At 45.8% G+C, this 21,545-nt stretch overlaps 1 protein-coding gene across 11 annotated transcripts in view; it reads right to left on the bottom strand.

The window, feature by feature from the left end:
- TRIM67 (tripartite motif containing 67) overlaps positions 1-21,177 on the bottom strand; it is a 49,728-nt gene extending 28,551 nt beyond the window's left edge. For 8 of the 11 annotated variants that reach the window (XM_081824263.1, XM_081824266.1, XM_081824268.1 and 5 more), the window contains exons 1-3: positions 20,332-21,177; positions 19,717-20,223; positions 19,434-19,623 (exon numbers count right to left, since the gene is read on the bottom strand). In XM_081824263.1, coding sequence (XP_081680389.1) covers positions 19,434-19,623; positions 19,717-20,223; positions 20,332-20,471 — 837 coding nt within the window. In that variant the 5' untranslated portion in view covers positions 20,472-21,177. Of the gene's footprint in view, positions 1-19,433 lie in introns of all 11 variants that reach the window. The other 3 variants (XM_081824261.1, XM_081824262.1, XM_081824265.1) reach the window with 2 other exon arrangements.
- Between the last annotated feature and the right edge of the window lie 368 nt (positions 21,178-21,545).

Genomic DNA, 21,545 nt, shown 5'->3' with positions numbered 1-21,545 from the left:
TTCCCAGGGGTCCTACCCCGGTGCGAGCACCTGAGACCCACTCCTTTGGGTGATTTTAGATTCTTTCCCACTTCAGATGAGAAAAATAGAGCCAGACACCCTTCCAACTTCCTTCCTTTTTTTTTTTTCCCCCTTAGACCCTTCCAAAGGAGGTGGGTGGGATGGAGGGAGGTTCAGGGGAAGGGGAAGCTCCTTTCTTGCAGAGAGGTTTCAGATAAAGGCAATGTGAACCTGGAATGGATGCAGTGTAGCTACATGTCGGCTGGCTGGACTCAGGAATTCCTACAGAGGGAAATTTTCCACCAAGCCAGCCACTCAGGCTTTGGTAGATGGGAGACCGTCACTGAGGTGCTCTGCTCCCCAGGTCACACTAATGGAGGCCTTGAGTGCAGAATAAGCGGACCCTCCCCTACCTGTTGGCCATGTGCTCAGAAGCCCCGCTGAGTGGACCCCTAGAAGTGGACTTGGGAGTCAGGGTCTGAGTGCAAACCCTAATTTTCTGTGACTGGGTTTCTGACCGTCTCTGAGCCCTTGTGTCCTTACCTGGGAAATGGGGTAATGATACACACCCCGTGGGGCTGTCTCATGTTCATGGAAAGCCCTGGGTTCAGGGGCTGGCACTCTACTAACAAGACCCCAGAGAGGCTTCTCCAGAAATCGCAGGGACCCCAGTTTTTCTGCTGTTGGCCATCCAGTTCCTCATAATAGCACGCTCATTTTGCTTTGAGAAATTGCCTCTTCCCCATGGGGTACAGTCTGGTGGGAATGGAATAGGCCCTGATCCCACGGTTTTCACCCCCACGAGGGGCAAACACATGCCCTGATCTAGGCCAGCAGTATGCCAGCTCCTTGGAACTCAAAACTGAGCAAAGAGACAAAGAAACCTAGAGGAATGAGCATTTGTTCCATTGCTCTCTGACCTCCTGTAGATCCCGCTTCTTAACATTTGGAAAAGCCTTTGGAGCCCGAATGCTGGGTTAGAATCCTGACCCACATACTCTGTGAGCTTGGGTGAATCATTTCATCTCTCCCTTTCCCCATTTTTCTCAACACGAAAGGGGGGATAATGGCGGTAGCTACTTTACAGTGTTATTAAGCGAGTTCATCCATGTGAGGAGCCGAGAAGAGGGCACCGCACACGGGCTATGTGCTCACTGTTGTTACACTTGCTCAAAACTCTCACTGATTCTGCGAGTACTCAGAAAAAAAAGTATTTTATTTCCAACAAATTCTCTTCGAGCTAACCGGACTTCATTTCTTTTGTTTGCAACAAAGAACTCTACCTGATTTAGTGGTTAGGAGGCCAAACACAAAGATAGCCAGGTTATAATTCATGATTCTTGCTGCACCTCGATGAAGGTGATCCTTACGGAGATGGTGAGGTGGGAGGCCTCTTTTCCTTCCTCACCACAACTCAGCTTCAGGCTCGGACTCTCCAAATGCTGACAGCTTAGGAGTTCTCCGTGAACTCCTGCCCCCGGGCACGCAGGGGGAGCAGTCGGGCCCATCAACTGGGCTCCAGAAGCTGTCAATACTGATAATGTCAGAGCCCCCAACCACACTTCTGGGCTAGGATGTAATGCTGAGGTCAAAAATAAGAAGAGGCAAGCTGGTGGCGAATATCACCGGGAAGTGGCTTCCAATCATCGGATATACCCGTGGGCACACGGTTCCTTCCTATTCTGATAAGGGGGTCAGTGAGTGCCAAATGACCCTCAGAAGTGCACATGTGCAGGAACCAGACTCAGAATAATTGGAAAATTCATGCCCCGCTGGGACTCAGGCTTGTCAGTTCCCGTTGCACTGAACGGGCAAAGGCAGTCGCGGGTCCCACCTTCCAGACACAACCCACCTTAGCACAACTGTCACATCTCGGTGCCTCTGCACCTGCTGCGCCCTCCTCCTTGCTTTGCCAGCACACACAGTCATCATTCAAGTGTCCCTCCTTCATGTTGTCTTGCCCCCCAGCCCCAGCCCTCCCAGAGTCTACAGAGATGCACCTTTTCTGGGCCCCCATGCCACCCCACACCTTATCATATTATCCTGTCGTCATGCATTTACTGTTTCTTCTGCTAACCTGTGTGGTCTTAGAGGATGGAGACTCTATCTGCTTCATCTCTGGATGAACTACCAGGGTATAGGCAATAAGTATTTGTTGAATAAATGATTTTTTGTTGTTGTTGTTAGATAAACGACAGGGAAGTTTAAAAGTGAACCAAGGATCGGAGGCAAGGACTGGAGCTCTATCTTAGCTTTGGATCTGACAGGCAATATAACATTAGAATGATTGCACGATTTCCTTTCTTACTCTTTGGGGTCACTTACTCTAAAAAAGGATTATGTGGATCTCATTTGTCATTAACCACATAGAGATACTATGAGGAGAATATGCTGTGGAGGTATACTAATGATCTCAAACTATCACTTTTAAACTTGCTCAGGAAGTGCTAGATTTATAATTCTACCATAGTAGAATACATGGATTTTAAACAAAATGAAACTATCCAGAAAAAGGTTTAGGGCAGAACGAAGAAGTTCAAAGCAAACCAAAGTAATAAAAAAAAAAGACAATTTTTGGGGTGCCTGGGTGGCACAGTTGGTTGGGCGGCTGACTCTTGGTTTTGGCTCAGGTCGTGATCTCAGGGTCCTGGGATCGAGCCCCATGTAGGGCTCCACCCTCAGCAGGGAGTCTGCTGGAGATTCTCTTCCTCCCTCTCCCTCTGCCCCTCCCACCCTGTGCTCTCTCTCTCAAATAAATAAATAAATCTTTTTTTTTTTTAGAAAAAGAAAATTTTTTGTCACCTCTGGACAGTATGCCCTGTTCCAGGAGTTGTATGTGTGACAGGGAATATCTATCTCTCCCTAGTTCAGGGAATCATGGGGGAAAAGCCCAAATTTAAAAAAAAAAAAATCAAGTCTAAAAAGTATTTTATTTCCAAGAATTTGTTGGAAATAAAATACTACATAACCTAAATATGAGTCTGGCAGAGGACACAACTAGATTTAAAAGTGTTTCCTCAGTGTTATGCAATCAAAGGAAAAGAGAGAATTGTTTTGACCAAGAAACAGGGCAAGGCTCAGAAGAGAGATGCAAGATATGAAGTGGAAAGAATGTGATTTTATCAGACTGTGTAAGCAAGTTAAGCCATCGTAACAAACACCCCTCCTACACACACACACGCACAACTCAGAAGCTTCCAACGGCAAAGATTTACTTCTTGCTCACATAGAGTGCTCACTGCAGGTCACCTGTAACTCAATTTCATGTCCTCTTCATTTCAGGATCCGCCTAAAGGAGCATCCCACATTTGAGATTAGGAAAACAGCCACAGCTGGAACACATACTGACTCTTAGAGCTTCTCCTGGGAGGTGGCACACATGACTTCAGCTCTCATGTCATTGGCCCACGCGAGTTACACAGCCTAGCCTTGTGCGGATGGGGCAAGAAGTACAAAGTACTTTGAAGAAATAATAAAATTTAGCAACGTGATGCCTGGAGTCAGGCTGACTTTGGCTTTCCTTTACTAGCCATGTGCTCTTGGGCGAGTCTTCTATAGAGTCTATATGTTGGGGATTATAGTGCCTACTTCTTACTTAAGACAATTAAAATTGAAAAACATACCAGAACATGTGCCTTTTTTTCTTCCTTCCCCTGGGTCACCCATCCTTCCTTCTACCATTGCCTTCTTCCTCCATCCTTCACCTTCCATGCTGCTGACTTCAACGCAATGGATATGACAGGAGTCCCAGTACAGCTTAGGCAGGAAAGTATTTGAGATCGATCAATCTATCATCTATCCTGTATCTATCTATCTAGCCACTATTAAGGTAATTATATATGTGTGTGTGTCATACACATTGTAAGTTATAAGAGTACAGATGATTTTTCACATTTTTCTTTGCATCTCTGTATTGTCTGAAATTTTTTTTTTAAAGATTTTATTTATTTATTTGACAGAGAGAGAGACACAGCGAGAGAGGGAACACAAGCAGGGGGAGTAGGGGACGGAGAAGCAGGCTTCCCGCGGAGCAGGGAGCCCGATGCGGGGCTCGATCCCAGGACCCTGGGATCACGACCTGAGCCAAAGGCAGACGCTTAACGACTGAGCCACCCAGGCGCCCCTTGTCTGAAATTTTTAAACAATAAGTATTATTTCTTTTACAATCAGAAAAAACAATAAGGCTATTTCTGTTTAAAAAAAAAAAATGTCACTAGGATCACATTTGAAATCTCCACCCTGAACTGCTAAGGAATTTTACAGCTGAAAACTAACAGCTCTGTGCTCTTTCCCACAAATACCTTCTAATTCAGGACATTTAAATGTGAGAACAATGTCCTGATGCAGCAATACTATATATATATTTTTTGCCACTTTTATTTTAATTCCAATATAGTTAACTAAGCAGTAACATTTCGTACGGTAAACCTGGATGGTTAATATTTTCAATATAGATACTTTTGGTGATTATTGTGAGGACTCATGGGAAACTTATAAGGATGAAAAGTTGTAAGGATGAAATCTGCCTCTCCTGCATCCTTCTCCTACTCTTTGCCCAGAGTCTTCAGGGCCCTGCAGATGTCCAGTGCTGTCACCTAATACCCCTAGCCACCCCCACCGCACCCCCTACCCCCTGCCCCAGGGAATAAGAAAATTCATTTTAGGGCGCCTGAGTGGCTCAGTTGGTTAAGCGACTGCCTTCGGCTCAGGTCATGATCCTGGAGTCCCGGGATCGAGTCCCGCATCGGGCTCCCTGCTCGGCAGGGAGTCTGCTTCTCCCTGCCTCATTGCCCCTGACCCACAACTGGAATCTAAACCCCTACACCCATTAGTGAGCCTGGTCTCTGCCACGTCAGGAGCAAAGCCATTCAATATGGCTGAATATTTTCACAGGGCTTCAGGAAACGGTTGGTTTAATCTGCCTGGATTTGGGACTTTTGCCTTTCAATTGCCAGCTCTTTTTATGTTTCATTCCTCCACCCAGATTGACTATGAATGTTATGGTGTGCCAGGGGTTGAACTGTGTCCCACAGAAATTCTGACATGGAAGTCCTACTCTCCAGTATCTCAGAATGTGACTTCTTCGGGGTTAGGGTCACTGCAGGTGTAATCAGTTAAGTTAAAATGAAATCATCATGGAGGAGGGTGGGCCCTTATCTGATGTGACTGATGTCCTTATAAAAAGGGGAAGTTTGGACACAGTGACACACACACATGGGGAGAATGCCATGTGAAAATGGGAGGTCTCAGCCGTAAACCGAGGAACCACCCCAAGCTAGGGGAGAGGCCGGGGACCCATCCTTCTCTAGAAGCTTCAGAAGGAGTGTGGCCCTGCTGGCACCTTGATCTCTGACTTCTGACCTCCAGAACAGTGAGAAGGATAAATTGTGGCTGTTTTAAGCCACCCATTTGTGGTCATTTGTCTCCGCAGCTCTAGCAAGCACATACATTCTGTATACTCTTCTATCCTGCCACAGACTCTTTCAGAGGTATCCACAACCTGGAATCATATCACACACAGTCTGTCTCACACCATAAATAGGGGTGTCAGGTTAAAAGGAAGCCGGCCAAGGTCCTGGTACCTTCAGGAGAGAAGTCGGGGACTATAATGAACGAGTGCCTCGAAGGTACAGTAGGTACCTTCACTTACTTCCTCTCACTTCGTCCCACACCAGCCTTTCCAGTGTGAGGAAACTGAGGCACAGAAGCATCAGAAACTGACCCAAAGACAGAGTTTCAAACCCATCCTAGACCTTTTGATTTCAATTCACATCCTCCCCATTACTTCAGCCAGTGAGGGACCAGACGGTTGGTGCAGGCGATCCTGGGATGGATCTCTCTAGGCATCCATTTAATGCGACAGTGGGAAGTGGTCCCATCCAAGGACAGCGCTGCTTCTTAGCCCTCCCGCAGGAGGACTCCTACGCACGACCTCTGCCCTGGTGCCCTGCCACACCACACTCGGCCTTGACCCTCACAGTAATAACCAAGACAATAATGGCAACTGTGGCTTTCTCCTACTGAACACCTGCTATGAGGTGTGCACTGCCTTAAGTTCTTCAAGTGCATTATCCCATTTAGTACAAGGTTATTCCATGGCAAGACAGAGTTTTAGGACTGTTGTCTCTAAAATGAATTTTCTTTTTTTTTTTTTTTAAAGATTTTATTTATTCATTTGAGAGACAATGAGATAGAGAGAGAGCATGAGAGGGGGGAAGGTCAGAGGGAGAAGCAGACTCCCTGCCGAGCAGGGAGCCCGATGCGGGACTCGATCCCGGGACTCCAGGATCATGACCTGAGCCGAAGGCAGTCGCTTAACCAACTGAGCCACTCAGGCGCCCTAAAATGAATTTTCTTATTCCCTGCATTCTACTGCCTCCACAGCACTAAAGATTTCAGTAACATCACTTTAGCAGACTTCTGCTCAATCTAGTCTCTGGACAAGCTGTAGCAGTGCTTACATGATGTATAGCATTCTTGAATCACTATACTACACACCTAAAACTAACATAACACTGTATGTTAACTATATTGGAATTAAAATTTAAAAACTTAGTGAAAAAAAAAAAGACATAGCAACGCTAACATCCAGGGAAAGTCACACCGATGTTTCCAGCTAGCTTCTGTCGTGCCACGAGATCAGCTCACTGTTTCTGATACCACGTCCACATATAATAAGGGGGGGGGCCACGCTAATGAGCGTGGATGGCTCTTTTCAATCAGGGGCCCAGAAAAATGCAAAATCCCTCCTCCCCTCATTTTCCATGCCATTGGCAGGAATGTCCCCCCACCCCCTTCATGAACCAGTCTGTTCCATGATTCACCATGAATTAATAGGGACTGCACTGGAATAGTCATTTATGGCATTGTTATTAGAATACATTTTGGTGTTATCACTATTCCTTTATTAAATAAATGTTTCTCATAGCCTATCAGGTGCCGGCTGCTCTGCTGGGTACTGTGAATACAAAGATAAATAAGACACAGTTCTTGCTGCCAAGACTTTCAAAGTGTAGTGTTATTTATGCATGTGATGTATGAAGTTGGTTAAATAAAGAAAGACACCTGGTAAGTCTGTTAGCTGCAAGACACCATTGATAGGTATAAATAAGAAAAGTCTAATCAAGATGGGATTTTATTTTTAAAGCTGTCTAGAGTATTAGAATGAGTGTCTATAAAGACTGGGAAGACTCAGTTGGCAGAAAAGTGAAATTGGGCACAGTCAAGACCATGTTTACATGAAGACAAGCCAGACACCAGACAGCAATTCCAATCATGCGTGGATGGTACCAAACAAGTCTGGGATAGGATGTCAGGTGCACAAAACCCTGGGACCAGAATCCTGACTTTGCCAATGTGTAAAAACCATTTGCTGACCAAAGGCAGGTGAGGTTCTCTATCACCTAGTAACCCAAACTGCTTCGTTAGGATCAGGCCAACTGCAGTCACTGGTAACCATAATAGAATTGTCTTTGTGACAATCATGTTTGACAAGAATTGGTCTTAGAGTTTTCCTTCCAAGGTCACATTACAGAAAAGAACATTTGCCTTTTTGTTGGGACACCTCCTTCCTTTTCACCTCTCCAAATTCTTCCTGTTGTCTGAAACCCACCTCAACTCCCCTCTTTTCTCACAATCCTCCCTCATGTCTCTGTTGGTATGACTCCCTACTTAGGGTTGGTTCCATACACTTTCAGCACCAGCTACTTATGCTCTGGCGTTGTTCTTTATTTCTTGTGCATTAGTGGAGAGATGAACCCTCCCGTCTATCTAATGCCTGGAGCTAAGGACCAAACCCAAATCATCCTCTTAATCAACCTTTTGGTCTGTTCCCTTCCATTGCCTCCTTCCTCCTGTGAATCTCTTTTCTCATCTAGCTTTCTTACTTTTCTTTTGTCTCCTCTCTTCCCACCCTTATCCTCTTAACTGAGCAAAGCAGGCTGCAATGTTCAGAGGTTTTTGCTACCAGGTTTTACTGGCAAACAGGGTAAATATAACAACCTGGGTAAATGATAAAAATTTACAAGAATCTTCCAAAGGAATATAGCCAGATTTCCTGTTCTCCATTGAAATTGAAATAAAGCTAACATCTGATCTTTCTTAACCTTTCAGGCTAGATGTCCCCTTAAATGTGGCTTCTGGAATCCATTTGTCACATTATTCTTTTATCACTCCAGATCTACAATGTTTTCAGTAAGTCTCACATGCTAAAAACTGGGTAATTGAAGATCCCTTTTTAAAAAAACAAGAATCAGAAATGGCTTCATATTTCTCAATGTCCCTCCCCTTCAAGTGAATATATGTTAATCCCTGGCACTCTACTATCAGATAATAAGCTGCTTGAAAGTAGGAACTAGATTTTAAACATCTCTCTTAACACCTCACACATTGCTGTACATTTAAGTTCCTTCTTTCTTTCTTGACTGATAAAACTCCTCCTCATCATTCAAGACATCAGCTCAAACATCATCTTCTCTTCAATCTCCCCTCACTACTCTTTTCCCCTGCCTCTTCTGAAACTCTAGGCAGAATTAACTGCCTTCTCCTCTCTGTTCCCTTACTGGTTCATTCACATTTCAAATATGGCACTCATTCCACTTTTTAATATTAGTTCTATGTACATTAGGTTGGTTATAAAATGATCCCTCTCCTCCAGTCAGCTGTGAGCTCTCATATGGCCTATTTTATATGTATCCACAGCCCCCAGCACAGCCTGTGATTTACAGTAGGTGTCCAACGAATGCCTATCCAATGGAATGTTTTGATTGGATGATACAGAGAGCCATGAGATGATGTTTGTCCTTCGTGTGCTAGAGGAAACGCAGATAGACTCAGGAATGAAGGTACCTTAACAGTGCAGCTTTAACTCATACTTTATTTGGGCCCCAACACAGAGATCACACCATTATCACCATCACCACCACCATCATCATCTGACACCCAGCAAAACCCAAACATGGCAGATGACAGCATGAATCCTTCCTGTTTCACCCAGATGGCTCTGAAGCCTGTGTACCCCAACTGAAAGAAGCAGCTTTGGGAACCCGAGGGGCCCGTGTAACTTCTTCTGATGTACATGAAGCAGAAATCACTCAAGGAACAATTTCAATTTTGATTTAATACTATTGGAAGCTACTTTTCCATGGGTCTCTCATTTCTGTAAGTCTGACCAATGAGGGACGGATCGCTCTTTTTTCTGGATACTCTTTCCAAGAATGTTTGTATAGACAACAATCTTGGAAGCTAGAGATGCTGTCTCCCTCTGGAGCTATGTGCCCCACACTAACCACCCTTTGTAAAAGATTTAGGCTCCCCAAGTTCAGGGTTCTTCTCCTGTGATACAACCTACTATGTGTGCAAGCGGCGTCTGGCCCTCTTATTACCGCCCACTGTGAATGGGGGCTCAGGAAACTGGCACAAACATGCGGATACTCTGACTACTGCTATTGCTATGAGTGATAAATTGTTCTTCATTTCTGACCCGGGAGTCTCATGTCTTCCGCCTGCATCCATGAAATTGTGGTAAGTGAATTTTGTTAGCTGTACATAGGCTAAAATTCCAAATCTCCCACAGTTCCTGACACTATCACCCCCAGGAGAATTTCCTTGCCTTTAATATGCCCTGATTTGCCCCCTGTGAGGAAGACAAACAGATACTTGTAAAGGAAACCAATTTGAGGGGCAATAATCACACCCTCCGAACAAGCTGATGGTATGTGGTGATGTTCCCATGAAAGATGTGAAATAAGGTGAATGATCCTATTGTCTAGAGCAGGCACAGTCATTTGGGAGTCTCTGAAATGGAGCTGTCACATGTCCCAGTGACTGGGAAGGCCCCTATTCCTTGATCTGAATGTTTTCAAGCAGCATTTCTTTAACAGTGACTGAGCACTGCTCAGAAGTAGGGTTCTAGCTTAATGAGATTTTCCAGAGGTTTCTTGTTCTCTTTGGTTTTATTAAAGCAGGCCACTGTTTGCTTCTTTATTAATCTATTTCAAAAGGTATTTAAGGCAGTAGAATTCAATAGCGCATACCTTAGAAGAGAGAAAGAGAAGGGTGGGGACACAAAATGAAGCCAGAAATAAGTCTTGGAATCTGTAACATAATTAAATCTATTATGTATGCACCAAATATTTGGCTCTAAACATTCTAGCAGCTGAAGACAAAAGTGAAACCTGATTAGTTACACAATCCAAAGAGACCGTTAGATTAAAAAAGGGCAACATCTGCACCCAAGAAGTTGGCTTGCAAGAGGAACGTGACAGTCACTGCAGGGAAGTACAAAGCCCTATGAGGACCCTTCTCCCTTCCACAACAAAATCCTAGGCCACTAGAGAGAAGCAGCAACTCCTAACCTTCTATCCCATCGCTCTGAGCAAGGTGAAGACCCCATGTGGCTGGAGAAAGGGAAAAGAGAAAAACCCTATCTTTCTGGGTGAGTTGCAGAAAATAGTCATTGGTCCAAACTATTTGAAGCTTCCTACTGCTAGAGAAGGGGCAGGACAACTAAGAAAATGCAGAGAAAAATCTGGAAAGGGGCTAATCAGTTGACATGACACATCCTAGGAAAGAATCAGTGAGCTTGAAGAGTGGTCAATAGAAATTATTGAAACTGGGGCGCCTGGGTGGCTCAGTTGGTTAAGCGACTGCCTTCGGCTCAGGTCATGATCCTGGAGTCCTGGGATCGAGTCCCACATCGGGCTCCCTGCTCAGCGGGGAGTCTGCTTCTCCCTCTGACCCTCCCCCCTCTCATGCTCTCTCTATCTCATTCTCTCTTGCAAATAAATAAATAAAATAAAAAAAAAGAAATTATTGAAACTGTAACACGAAGAGACAAGAAGAACGATTAAAGAAAAAAGAACCAGAGCATCTAAGAACTGTAGGACAATATCAAACTATCTAACATATATGTAATTGGAATTCCAGAAAGACAAGAAAGAGAGAACAGAGCACAGGAATTATCTAAAGAGATAATATAAGAGAATTTTCCAAAAATAATAAAAGATATCCACCCACAAATCTAAGAAGCTCAGAGAATCCCAAGCAGGATATGAACATGTAAACTTCTTTCCGTTACTGCTGTCTCTCTCCTAATTCAAGTCCCTAACTTTATAGCCCAAACTACTCCAATAGCCTCCACTTGGTCTTGCTGCTTCCACTCTTGTCCCCTTACTATGCGGTTTGTAAATGACAGTTAGAATGATTAAAAAAAAAATCACTTCCCAGCTTAAAGGCCTCCAGCTGTCTCCCACTGCATTTACCATAAAATCCAACCTGTTCCCTGTGGCCTGCCATACTCCGAGTCCTCTGCACCCGTCCTATCTCCCTGTCTTGCTACTTATTCATCTTTTTTTTTTTACACTCCAAACATAGGGGCCCATTTCTGTCCTACAAATACATTGGGCAACTTCCACCTCTGGTTCTTGGTTCTTGTCTTCTGTATGAAACACGCTGTCTTCAGAGCTGAACAGAGCTGAACAGGGCTTCAGAGCTGAACAGGCCAGTTTTTAAGTCTCGCTTTTTCAACCTTCCCCCAAAAGAGTCCACCAAGTCCTTTTTATCACATTACTTTACTTCCATCTTAATGGATATCAGAAATTATCCAATATCCACTAAGAAATCATCCAGTATCAGAAATTATCCAATTTATTTATTTGTGCTTTGTTGATCTCCTTTCTCTTAGGACTATGTTGCTCTTTGTGGGAAGGGAACACATCCTTCCGTGGCCTCAGTGTTTAGAGTGGTATCTGGTATGATATAGACATTCAAGATTTCCTTGTTGATTGAACGAGTAATTAGTTGAATTGAAGAATAAATACTCATTAAGAGCATAAGCTCAGAAAAAGGACTTAACGTTCAAAAGACACCATCAGCTTTTTAGTTATCTATAGTTAAGTATTAGAGAATACTTTTAGTTATGTGGGTATACCACTCAGCTGATAGGCAAAGTTAACCATATGACAACACATAATTTATTGAGTGATGATAAGCCACCCTTTTCCCTTTAAGAGGCCTATCATTTGATTATTCATATTTTATTGGTTTCCTGGTTTTATTACTGCCACCCAGAATCAAATTATTAACAAGGATTGAGAGATTGGGCAATATTTGTACAAATATTTGCCTATTTCCTAACACAACCTTGACCTCATTTTTAAAAACTATGTACTCTCTGAACAGATTTTTCAAATGACATGTGACCAAGGCCCAGCCTTCTGGCAGGTGCCAATGTTCCTGTCTGCTGTGTCTGTCATTTAGACCTCTTCCACAGTCCTGAGTTCACCAGCCCCACCTCACCTGTCTCTGTCCCTTCTGGACCATTCCGTACTCTCTCTCTCCTCCAAACCACTTATCCCCTCTAGAGCCCCCTGGAAAATGAAGAGGCGATGCTACGTGATCTGTTACATTCCTTCCAGCCCTCAAACTCTTTTATGCTATTTATTCTAAACAGGATGTTTTGTCTCTTCCTCATCTGTTGACTTCCATTTTCTGCTGCTCCATTACAGTCGAATGAAAGAGGGGTTGTGTCCCAATCTCTGTCCCTACTTTTTAGAATATATCTTCCATTCGTACTACTCTTTGGATGATGCTCCACACATCTGTTTTTGTTCAGATACATACACAGCATTCTATTCCATTTTTATAGTTAATCAAAACGTACAATGAAGAAATTTAAAGGATCATCTTTTTACAGAATCATTTCACAACTCGCTGTGCACCTACAGCAAGCCCCTACACCCCAAGTTCCTCATCTGCAAAATGAGGAGGCTGGAATTTATGATGTCTGCTGGAAACAGCCTATTCCAGGAATTAAAAATTTTAAATCCTGCACAGTTTTTGCTTTGCAAGAGGAAATTCCAAGCAGGGAGGAGTGAATTCACACCCTCCCCCGCACCCCCCCACTCCCCTCCAATGTCACCTGGATTCTCCCTTGCCCCTTTAGGTTCCATGGTTTTGATACTTCCAACCTCCACCACTCCCTAGGCAGGCCTTTCAAAACTGGCTAAAGAGTGGATAAAGCACTCTCTTTGTTTCTTTATAGAACAACTAAGTAGCAAACCAAAAGGAAATCCAGAGATTTTTAAACAGTAAATCTGTTTCTCTTCAATCCAGGAAAGCAGCAAAGAGCATTTGTCCAGGATTTCCTTTTCCTGAGACACCCATGCTGGAGCCCAGAAGGGCCCAGACAGCTCTGCACACACCTCCACCCCTCAGAGATTCCCACTCTTCTGGGCCACATGATCCTTGAACACTGCATTGTCTCCCAGCACACAGAATTTGCTGAACCTAAATATTCTGTTTAGTGCCGGAGTAATTAAGTAAGGCTCTCTGGTTCAATCTGCTCAGACCTCTGAGTCCACGTATTGAGTAACAGCTTCAGGCTTGAGGGGGCACCACATTTCTCAGATGACTTGTACAGTTAGAAGGATGGGCCCAGTGTCCTGGACCCCAAAAAGCATCCCTACCAGGGCTTCTCAAATTTTGAAGTACATACAAGTCAACACGGGATCTCGCTAACATGCAAATCCCGAGTCCATAATTACCGAGGCAGATCTCAAGAGTCTATATTTCCAGCAAGCTCCTGGGTATGGCAGTTGCTATTGCTCAGCTGACCACACTGTGGTCACAGGTCCTAGTCTAGAGGTAGCACACTGTTTCCCTACAGAGGACCAGGTGGTAAATATTTTCGGCTTTGCAGTCCACGGAGCTCTGGTGAAGCTACTCACCTCTTCCGACAGCCACTGTAGCGAAATGCAGCCATAAGCAATATGTAAACAAATGAGCATGGCTCTGTTCCAGTAAAACTTTATTTACAAAAAAAGATGGTGGGCAACGGTTGGTCAACCCTTTCCCTAGTCTGTCTCAAAGATGAAGAGATAAGCTCCCCTGTAGAACTCTCCCCATTGTTGACATCCACAGCTAAAGTCTCATTACCATGAATATCCATCCACATAAAGGACCTCCCACTGAAGGCTAAAAATACCATACCTCAACCATGGAACGACACCACCGAGTACAGTATGAACTATATGTACCGCTGGTAATGGTCTTTCTCATTCTTCAAGGTCTTCCCAAATTCTAAACCCTTCTATCTCCATAAACAGTCTTCAAGAAGAAGGTAAAAGCAGTTCAAGTTTATGGATTTTTGCCTTCTGCTCTGAAACCCACTTTCTGTTTTCCAAATGTGTGGAGTGCTGAGGAAAGCATATCTTTCAAAGGTTGTTAACATAAGTGTTCTTTCTAATAATTGTTCCAGAATACCGACCTGCTTGGAATTAAATCCAAGCATGGGGCAGGGCTATAGCCCAGGTGGCTTTGAAAACATGGTGATGTTAACACAGAGGGTGGTTTGAGAGGCTGTGGTAGACGTTAGTTATCAGAGTAAGCTCATGTTTCCAGAAGTTGAAGCAGATTAGCCGTTGGTTCTTAGACAACCTGGGACAGATGGAACAGAAACCAGTCTAATACTTCATTTCTGAGAACTTCAGAATTGATAAAAGAGTCAACTTCTCAAAAATCCAGGCTTTCATTCAGATTGAGCATATTTCCATGCCATGTGCTCTGAGGACCCTGATGCATTTCAACATTCAGTAGCACTGGACTCAGAATCGTCAGCTAGTGTGCAGCAATCAGCCATAGAATAGTAGAACTCAGACCTCCCCAAAGGGTTTTACCAAGCACTTCTCTCTACCAAACTCTCTTCCCCCCCCCCATCCAACCCCACCCTAAAGTGCCTCAGGTAAGCCCTGAAGGCTTGGTCTTTTCATAGGCCTTCAAATCAAGAGGGGTACTAGGGCAATAGCTGCTCAGCTCAAACCAATTTTTGAGAGAAGGCAGATTGCCAACTAGTAGTTAAAAATATAAAAATCTAGATACTTGTAACCCTCTTTTAAAAAAGAGATATAACAATAATGTGATGAAAATAGGAAACAGTAATTACTAGAAACAAGATAATCCACCTTATTTTCACTCCCCATGGTCCCTGTCTACATGAATTTTTTTAATTACTTATATAATTTTTCTATTGGGAGAAAATAGGTATAAACTTTATGGAAGGCAATTTGGCAACATTAAGCAAATATCTTAAGGCTAGATATCTTTTCACATAGTATCTCCATATTTAGAAATTTAACCTAAGAAAATAATTAAGAGGAAAAAAAAAGAGTATAGGCATAGATTTAACTAGAAAGATGTTTATAACAGCAAAAGACTGAAAACAACCTAAAGTCCAGCACTGAGAAGTTGATCAAATAAAATATTAAATCCTTATGAAGGAATGGCATGCAGTCATCACAAATGATGTACAATAACTGACAGAAAAGATATTTATATTATATTATTAAAGAAAAAAGACACAAAATAAATGTATGATAGAACTCTACAAGAAAACCCTAAAACATTAGAAAATGTTTCTAATGTTCTAATTCTAAAAAATTAGAATTTGGAGATATTTAATTTTTACATTTCTACATTTGTAATTCTAACTCTTAACAAGTATTTATTACTTGGTCTATAAAGTACTACCAGTATTCAAATAAGTGTACTTATGATCATAGTTCACCTATGATTACATGTTCTGCCTTTCTTATTTATATATTATTTCTTTTATTTATTTATTTTTAAGATTTTATTTATTTATTTGACAGAGAAAGCAAGAGTACACAAGCAGGGGGAACCGTAGAGGGAGAGGGAGAAGCAGGCTCCCCACCAAGCAGGGAGCCCGATGCGGGGCTCGATCCCAGGACCCTGGGATCATGACCTGAGCCAAAGGCAGACGCTTAACCATCTGAGCCACTTTAAAGGCTTTATCCTTTTTATAAAACAAGGTAGGAACATGGTGCTGACAAGCCAAGTGCCCTTTGGCAGACCCTCAAGACATGAGAGTAAACTGATGTCCTGTTTTCCCTGAGATTTCTAGGCCTTATCACCTCCTTTGCTCTTGCCAAGTGCTGACTCATTAGGAACAGTAATCCTGGGGTATCAAGGAGATTTTGTTTTAATACTCTCTTATTTTCCAGGGTTCTCCAAAGACTTCTAAAGAAGGGTTTATCCAGCATTTTATACCTCAGTTCAGGAATCAATTTCTACCCATTTTAATTCAGGGTTGACCATTTGCACCCAGCAGGAGTTACAGATGAACTGGTTGACATTCTGCGATGTGTCACTCTAGGGGAGAGATACAGTTCACAATGATCCTTTCCCCCTGGCTTCAGGAAAATTAGAATTCCATGATCAAAAGGCAAAAAGACAAAAGCTCTCCTGGAGAGCTCCCCTTCTGTGTCCTATCTTTCACAACATATTGTTTTTTTCACATCAGAGTTTCTTTGAAATGATTAATCCTTTTCCAGAAGAATTATCTAAAAATGTGTTACAATAACCAACATATGGAAACAACCTAAGGGCCCATCAATAGATGAACAGATAAAGAAGATGTGGTACACACACACACACACATACACACCCCAATGGAATACTACTCAGCCATAAAAAGACTGAAATCTTGCCGCTTGTGACAACATGGATGGACCTTGAGGGTATTATGCTAAGTGAAATAAGTCAGAGAAAGACAAATACCACATGATTTCACTTATAAGTGGAATCTAAAAAACAAAACGAACAAATAAACAAAAGACAACCCAGACTCATAGATGCAAAGAACAGAGGGATGGTTGCCAGAGGGGAGGGGGTTTGGGGGGTGTGAGAAATGAGTGAAGGGGACCAAGAGATACAAACTGTCAGTTATAAAATAACTAAGTCATGGGGATATAATGTATAGCACATGGGGAACACAGTCAATAGTATTGTATTAACTTTGTATGGGGACAGATGGTAATTAGATGTATCATGGTGGTCAGTTTGCAATGTATATAAATGTTGAATCCCTATGATGTACATGCAAACCTAATAGAATATCGTATGCCAATTATACTTCAATAAGAAATTAAATACATAAAAATGTGTTTAGCCCAAACCTAAAGTTTTTACACCATTTTCCAAAAGGTGATCATCAACCTTGTTTTAAAATAGATTTCAGTGTCACTTAGAAGTCTCTTTGCTGAAGAATCACTAATTAGATGGCAAGCCCCAGTCACGCTTGGGAGGAATTAGAGCAGGGCTTTAATGAAGATTCCTGCAGTCACAGGAGTGTTAGGGAAATGTTTCTGTCCCAAATCTAGTTCTGGTAGTACCACAAGGCTTTGTCAATGCTGCTGGGATTTTTGGATAATAACAACAGAGGCTTTAAGTTTGACTGAAGAATTTAAACTGTCCCCGTAGGAGTGTGAAATTGAGTGTTCCAGTTTCTCTTTCAAAAGTAGCCACCCTCACAGTGGAGTTCTAGACACCTGCCCACAAAACCAGACCAAACACTCCACATGTGTTCCCTAGCCCCTCGTTGAGCCGCTCATAAACACTCAACAATCGTCCTTTCTGTAGAAAAATAGCACCTGCTAAAAGATAACAGAAGAACTTCTATTCATTCTTGAAAAGTATCTTACATCATTCCTTCTGAATTTGGGAGGATGTCTTAGTTCCCTGAAGCTGTGGCAATGCGTATAAAATTGAGACACCAGATTCTGCATAGTCCTGTTTCCCACAGATAACTTTCCCACTCGGTTGAGCAAATATCACACGTGCTTACAATATTTCCTCATAACTTTGCATTGTTGGTTGAGGATAGAAATGTTCGAAAAGTGCCGTGGGTACCAAGGGAAGGATGACCAATGATTTTTTTCCTGCATAATCTTCGTCCTTGAAACCATAGCTCATTATCCAACTCACTTTTCCTGGCCAGAGTCTTAGTATCTTTTAAGATTGCATGCTCATCTCAATTCATGTTGGTTTCCACTCTCCACTGAGTCTAAAGATTTAGGTGGCAACACCTAGAATTAGTTCTGGCCTCTAGGCTGTGAAAGGTAACAGCTTGTGAAATCTGAATGTGAACCTACACTTCCTGTCTTGGCAACTGATCACTTTCTTTATTTGTGAAATGATGTCTCTTCTGCAAATTTCCCACTCCAAGGTGGATGTCTAATGTTTTCCCCATTTCTTTTCTGATTTTCTGATTTGAAAATGTTAAATTACAATAATAGCACACACATTGTAGCAGATGAAATTATATAGTAACTGAATACAACAAATCTATAATAGGAAAGATTAGTCCCTTCTCTTCTCACCTATGTTACCTTTTTTGTCCATTTCCAGTTGGATGATACAAGGTAACCATGGCAAATTGCTTATGTCTTTCCTCCTCAAGCAGAATACATAGTTCATGTTGGGCCATTTGGAGACCTTCTGCCTCTTTGGGGAGTGAGAGTTTACTGGAAAGAGGTTATTGAATGATAAGTGTCCAAATTTGCCGATGTAGTTGGGGTCATCAAACAAGGGACTCTAACTCTGTCAGGCCAGAATCACTGACCTCAGGTGCCAAAGAGTCCAGTTGTGTGGCTTGGCCTTTGGATAGAAAATTAAGGTGAATGTTCATTAGAAGAACTGACCCCACTCTCGCCTGGGGACCTGAACAAGGATGTGACCTGATTTTGAGGATTCTCCCTCCCAGGGTCAGGTACTGAGGACACATTGATAGCCACGAGTTGGCACTTAGAGGCTGTTCCATTTTCACTTGGGAGGTGGCAGCCCCAGGCAAGTCACTGGGGAAGAAGGCTTGCAGCAGCCTGCAGAGGAAAGTATGACTTGATCGGCAGGGTCCCCACATTCCCGCTGCCATGAGCGGCAGAGTCCCAGCAAGAGAAAGTCTCTGGGGGGAAATGATGCTCCCTTCTTAAAAGGGCACACACCCAAATTCTCAAATAAGGCCCACGAGGAATTATATCTTCCCTCTAGGCTGAGAGGCATTCTGGGGGTAGAAAGGGCTGGAGACGCTTTGAGAGAGTAGGCAAATTTCTGCTCTGGAAGCTGAGGGGAATTCTGCTCTGTAGGAAATAGTGTGTCCTTTCACTGAGGGCTGGGATAGTATCCTTCCTGCCTTCAGGGAAGATGAACCAAGAGCGAGGAGACATCGGACATTTTCCTGCAGGTGGGTGGGAACACTTGGACTTAAAAAATCTTTTTCCCCGGAGGAAGGGGGCCCTCGATGCCATAAATCCGGAAGGGCCCTCAGGATAATTTATAAGTCAACTTGGGGAATGAAAAAGCCCTGCTTCTGCATTCTGGGTGCCCTTTGTATAGAATCATACGATCTCAGGAGGGAGTGGCCGAGTAAGTCATCTTTCCATGCCCTTCCCATTCCCAACACCCCGTTCAGAGCACTGGATTCATTTCAGCATTTGTCAAATGACCGAGGAGGGAAAGAATGAATGAATGAATGAAGTAATTCCTGCCTTCTGCCAACTCTCCAGGGAAGAGGCCAGGCACCCTTCTCGCACCCTCTTCTTTGCACCTGTGCCCCCGCGCCCTGCCCAGCCTGCGCTCACCTTGTGCTGCTTCCACATGGCTCCCAGCGGCTTCACCTCGTGCTTGCCGTGACGGCCCTCCTCCAGGCACAGGTAGCACACCGGCGTTCGGCAGCTCACGCAGTACATGCTGTAGCTCTCCATTTCGTGTTCGGGGCACGTAGGGAACTTGCGGGCCCAGCTGCCCCCCGCCGCTCCGGCGCCCCCCGGGCTCTTGCAGCCGCCGCCTCCGCTGGGGGCGCCCTGGGCCGCGCCTGGGGATGCTGAGGCGGCCTCGGCGGGCGCGGGCGGCGGCGGCGGCTGCACCAAGCGATGCTTAGCGAAGGGTCCTCGGGATGGATGGCATTTGAGCTGGCAGGCAGCGCAGTAGAGCACGTCGCACTGCTCACACAGCGTGGCGGCCGGCTCCGGCGGGGTGCGGTCGCACAACTGGCAGATGGCCACTGCAGCGGCTGCGGACGCCGCGTGCACGGCCCCGCGGCCCTGCTGGTACCGTTGCACGATGGCCTCGAGCAGCCGGTTGCGCTGGAAGCCGCGCAGGCCTCGGTGGTCCAGGGACGCGCTGCGGTGGCACTGCGGGCACGTGATGGAGCTTGAGGAGGACGAGGACAGCGAGGAGCAGGCGGCACCCCGGGCCGCGGCGGCCGAAGAGCCAGGCGGCGCAGGCACCATGGGCAGCACGCGAACCCCGTTGGGGGACTTGAGGCTGGGGGTGTAGGAACCATAACCGCTGTCTGTCTCACTGTACAAGCTCAGCTTGTCCGCGTGGTCCCCGCCACCTCCCGCACCGCCGCCCAGGCCGCCGGCTGCGCTCCCGCTCGCGCCGCTGCAGGCCGGGCCCGCCGCAGCGTCGTGGTCCAGAGGGGGCGCCGCGCCGGCGCCGGCGGGTAGCCCCGAGCCCCGGGAGTGCAGAAGCGGCTGGGGCAGGTGCTGCTCCCCGTCCGGTGTCTGCACGGCGATGGTGCGAGCGCAAGGAAGGCAGACGTTGTGAGAACAGGGCAAGATGATGGGCTCCCGAAACAGGGAGCCGCACACGGGGCACTTCAGCTCCTCCTCCATCGCGGCGCGGGCAGGCCGAGCTGCTCACAGCTCCGGAGACAGGCGGAGGGGACCAAGCGTGGTTAGCACCGGAGAGGCTGCAAGCGAGGGCATTACACAGGCATGGCCACTTCACAGCCCGGGGGCACGCCCCTCTCTCTGTCCTGGGGCCACCGCCCTAGGACCGCTGGGGGCAAGAGAAGGGGGAGGGTCCTCACCTCCTGCCCACGAGGCTCCTGCGCCAGCGGCTTCAACCTGCGGCCAGAGTCCGGAGCCAGTCGGCTGCCCTCTCGATGGCCTGTGAGGCGCTCTAGGTGATGAATCAGCACTAGCGCCGCCGCTGGCTGCAGCGCGCGTCTCCTCTGCACATCAGGACCAGCGGCCGGGCTGCCGTTCCCTGGCTGTTGGGTTTCAACCCCTCGTCTCCAGTGGGCAGCTGCTCAGGGGCTCCCTTTTGCTCCGGCCCCGCCCCAGTCAGAGCGATCAGTAGGTGAGAAGGCGGGTGAGCAGGCCCTTTGGCCGTGGAGCTGGGTTCAGCACCACGAGGCGACGGGCAGCGCCCAGAGCTTGCGGTGGAGCCGCCGCTCCTCGCGCGCGGACTGAGTGGCCGCCACCTGGCGTGCAGGGTCGCAGCTCCAGCGACTGTCTCGGCGGGGCCCGGCTGGCTCCGAGACCTTCGCTCGCCGCCCTCCCCGGTGGCTGCTGGTGCGAACCAAATGCGCCCTGGGGGCTTTTTCCCCGCTGCAAGGACTGACCCGCTGCCTTGGTTCGCTGCTGCCGCGCCTGCGGCGCCTCTGACCTTGGTCGCGCGACGCTGCAGCCGGCGGGCGGAGGGCGAGTGCCCGGCTGGCTCGGGAATCCCCTCCCCGCCTCCCTCCCGCCGCCGCCTCTCCGCGCGGCGTGCTGAGGAGTTGTAATTTCCAGAGCGGAGAGTAGTGGGGGGCGGGGGGAGTCGAGGAGGCGTCAGCTCAGCGAATAAGGGCTCGCCTTTTGCTGCTAGGGGAGTCAAGGGGCAATTTTAAGGGTTTCGTGGAGAGGATCATGGTTAATAATAATCTATTATTTGGATGGAGATTGCATCTTGAATTAGTACAA

This window comes from Leptonychotes weddellii, chromosome 6, assembly GCF_054177405.1.
Source record: "Leptonychotes weddellii isolate Sample4059 chromosome 6, ASM5417740v2, whole genome shotgun sequence".
NCBI lineage: Eukaryota > Metazoa > Chordata > Mammalia > Carnivora > Phocidae > Leptonychotes > Leptonychotes weddellii.
This window is presented reverse-complemented; position numbering and strand designations above follow the sequence as displayed.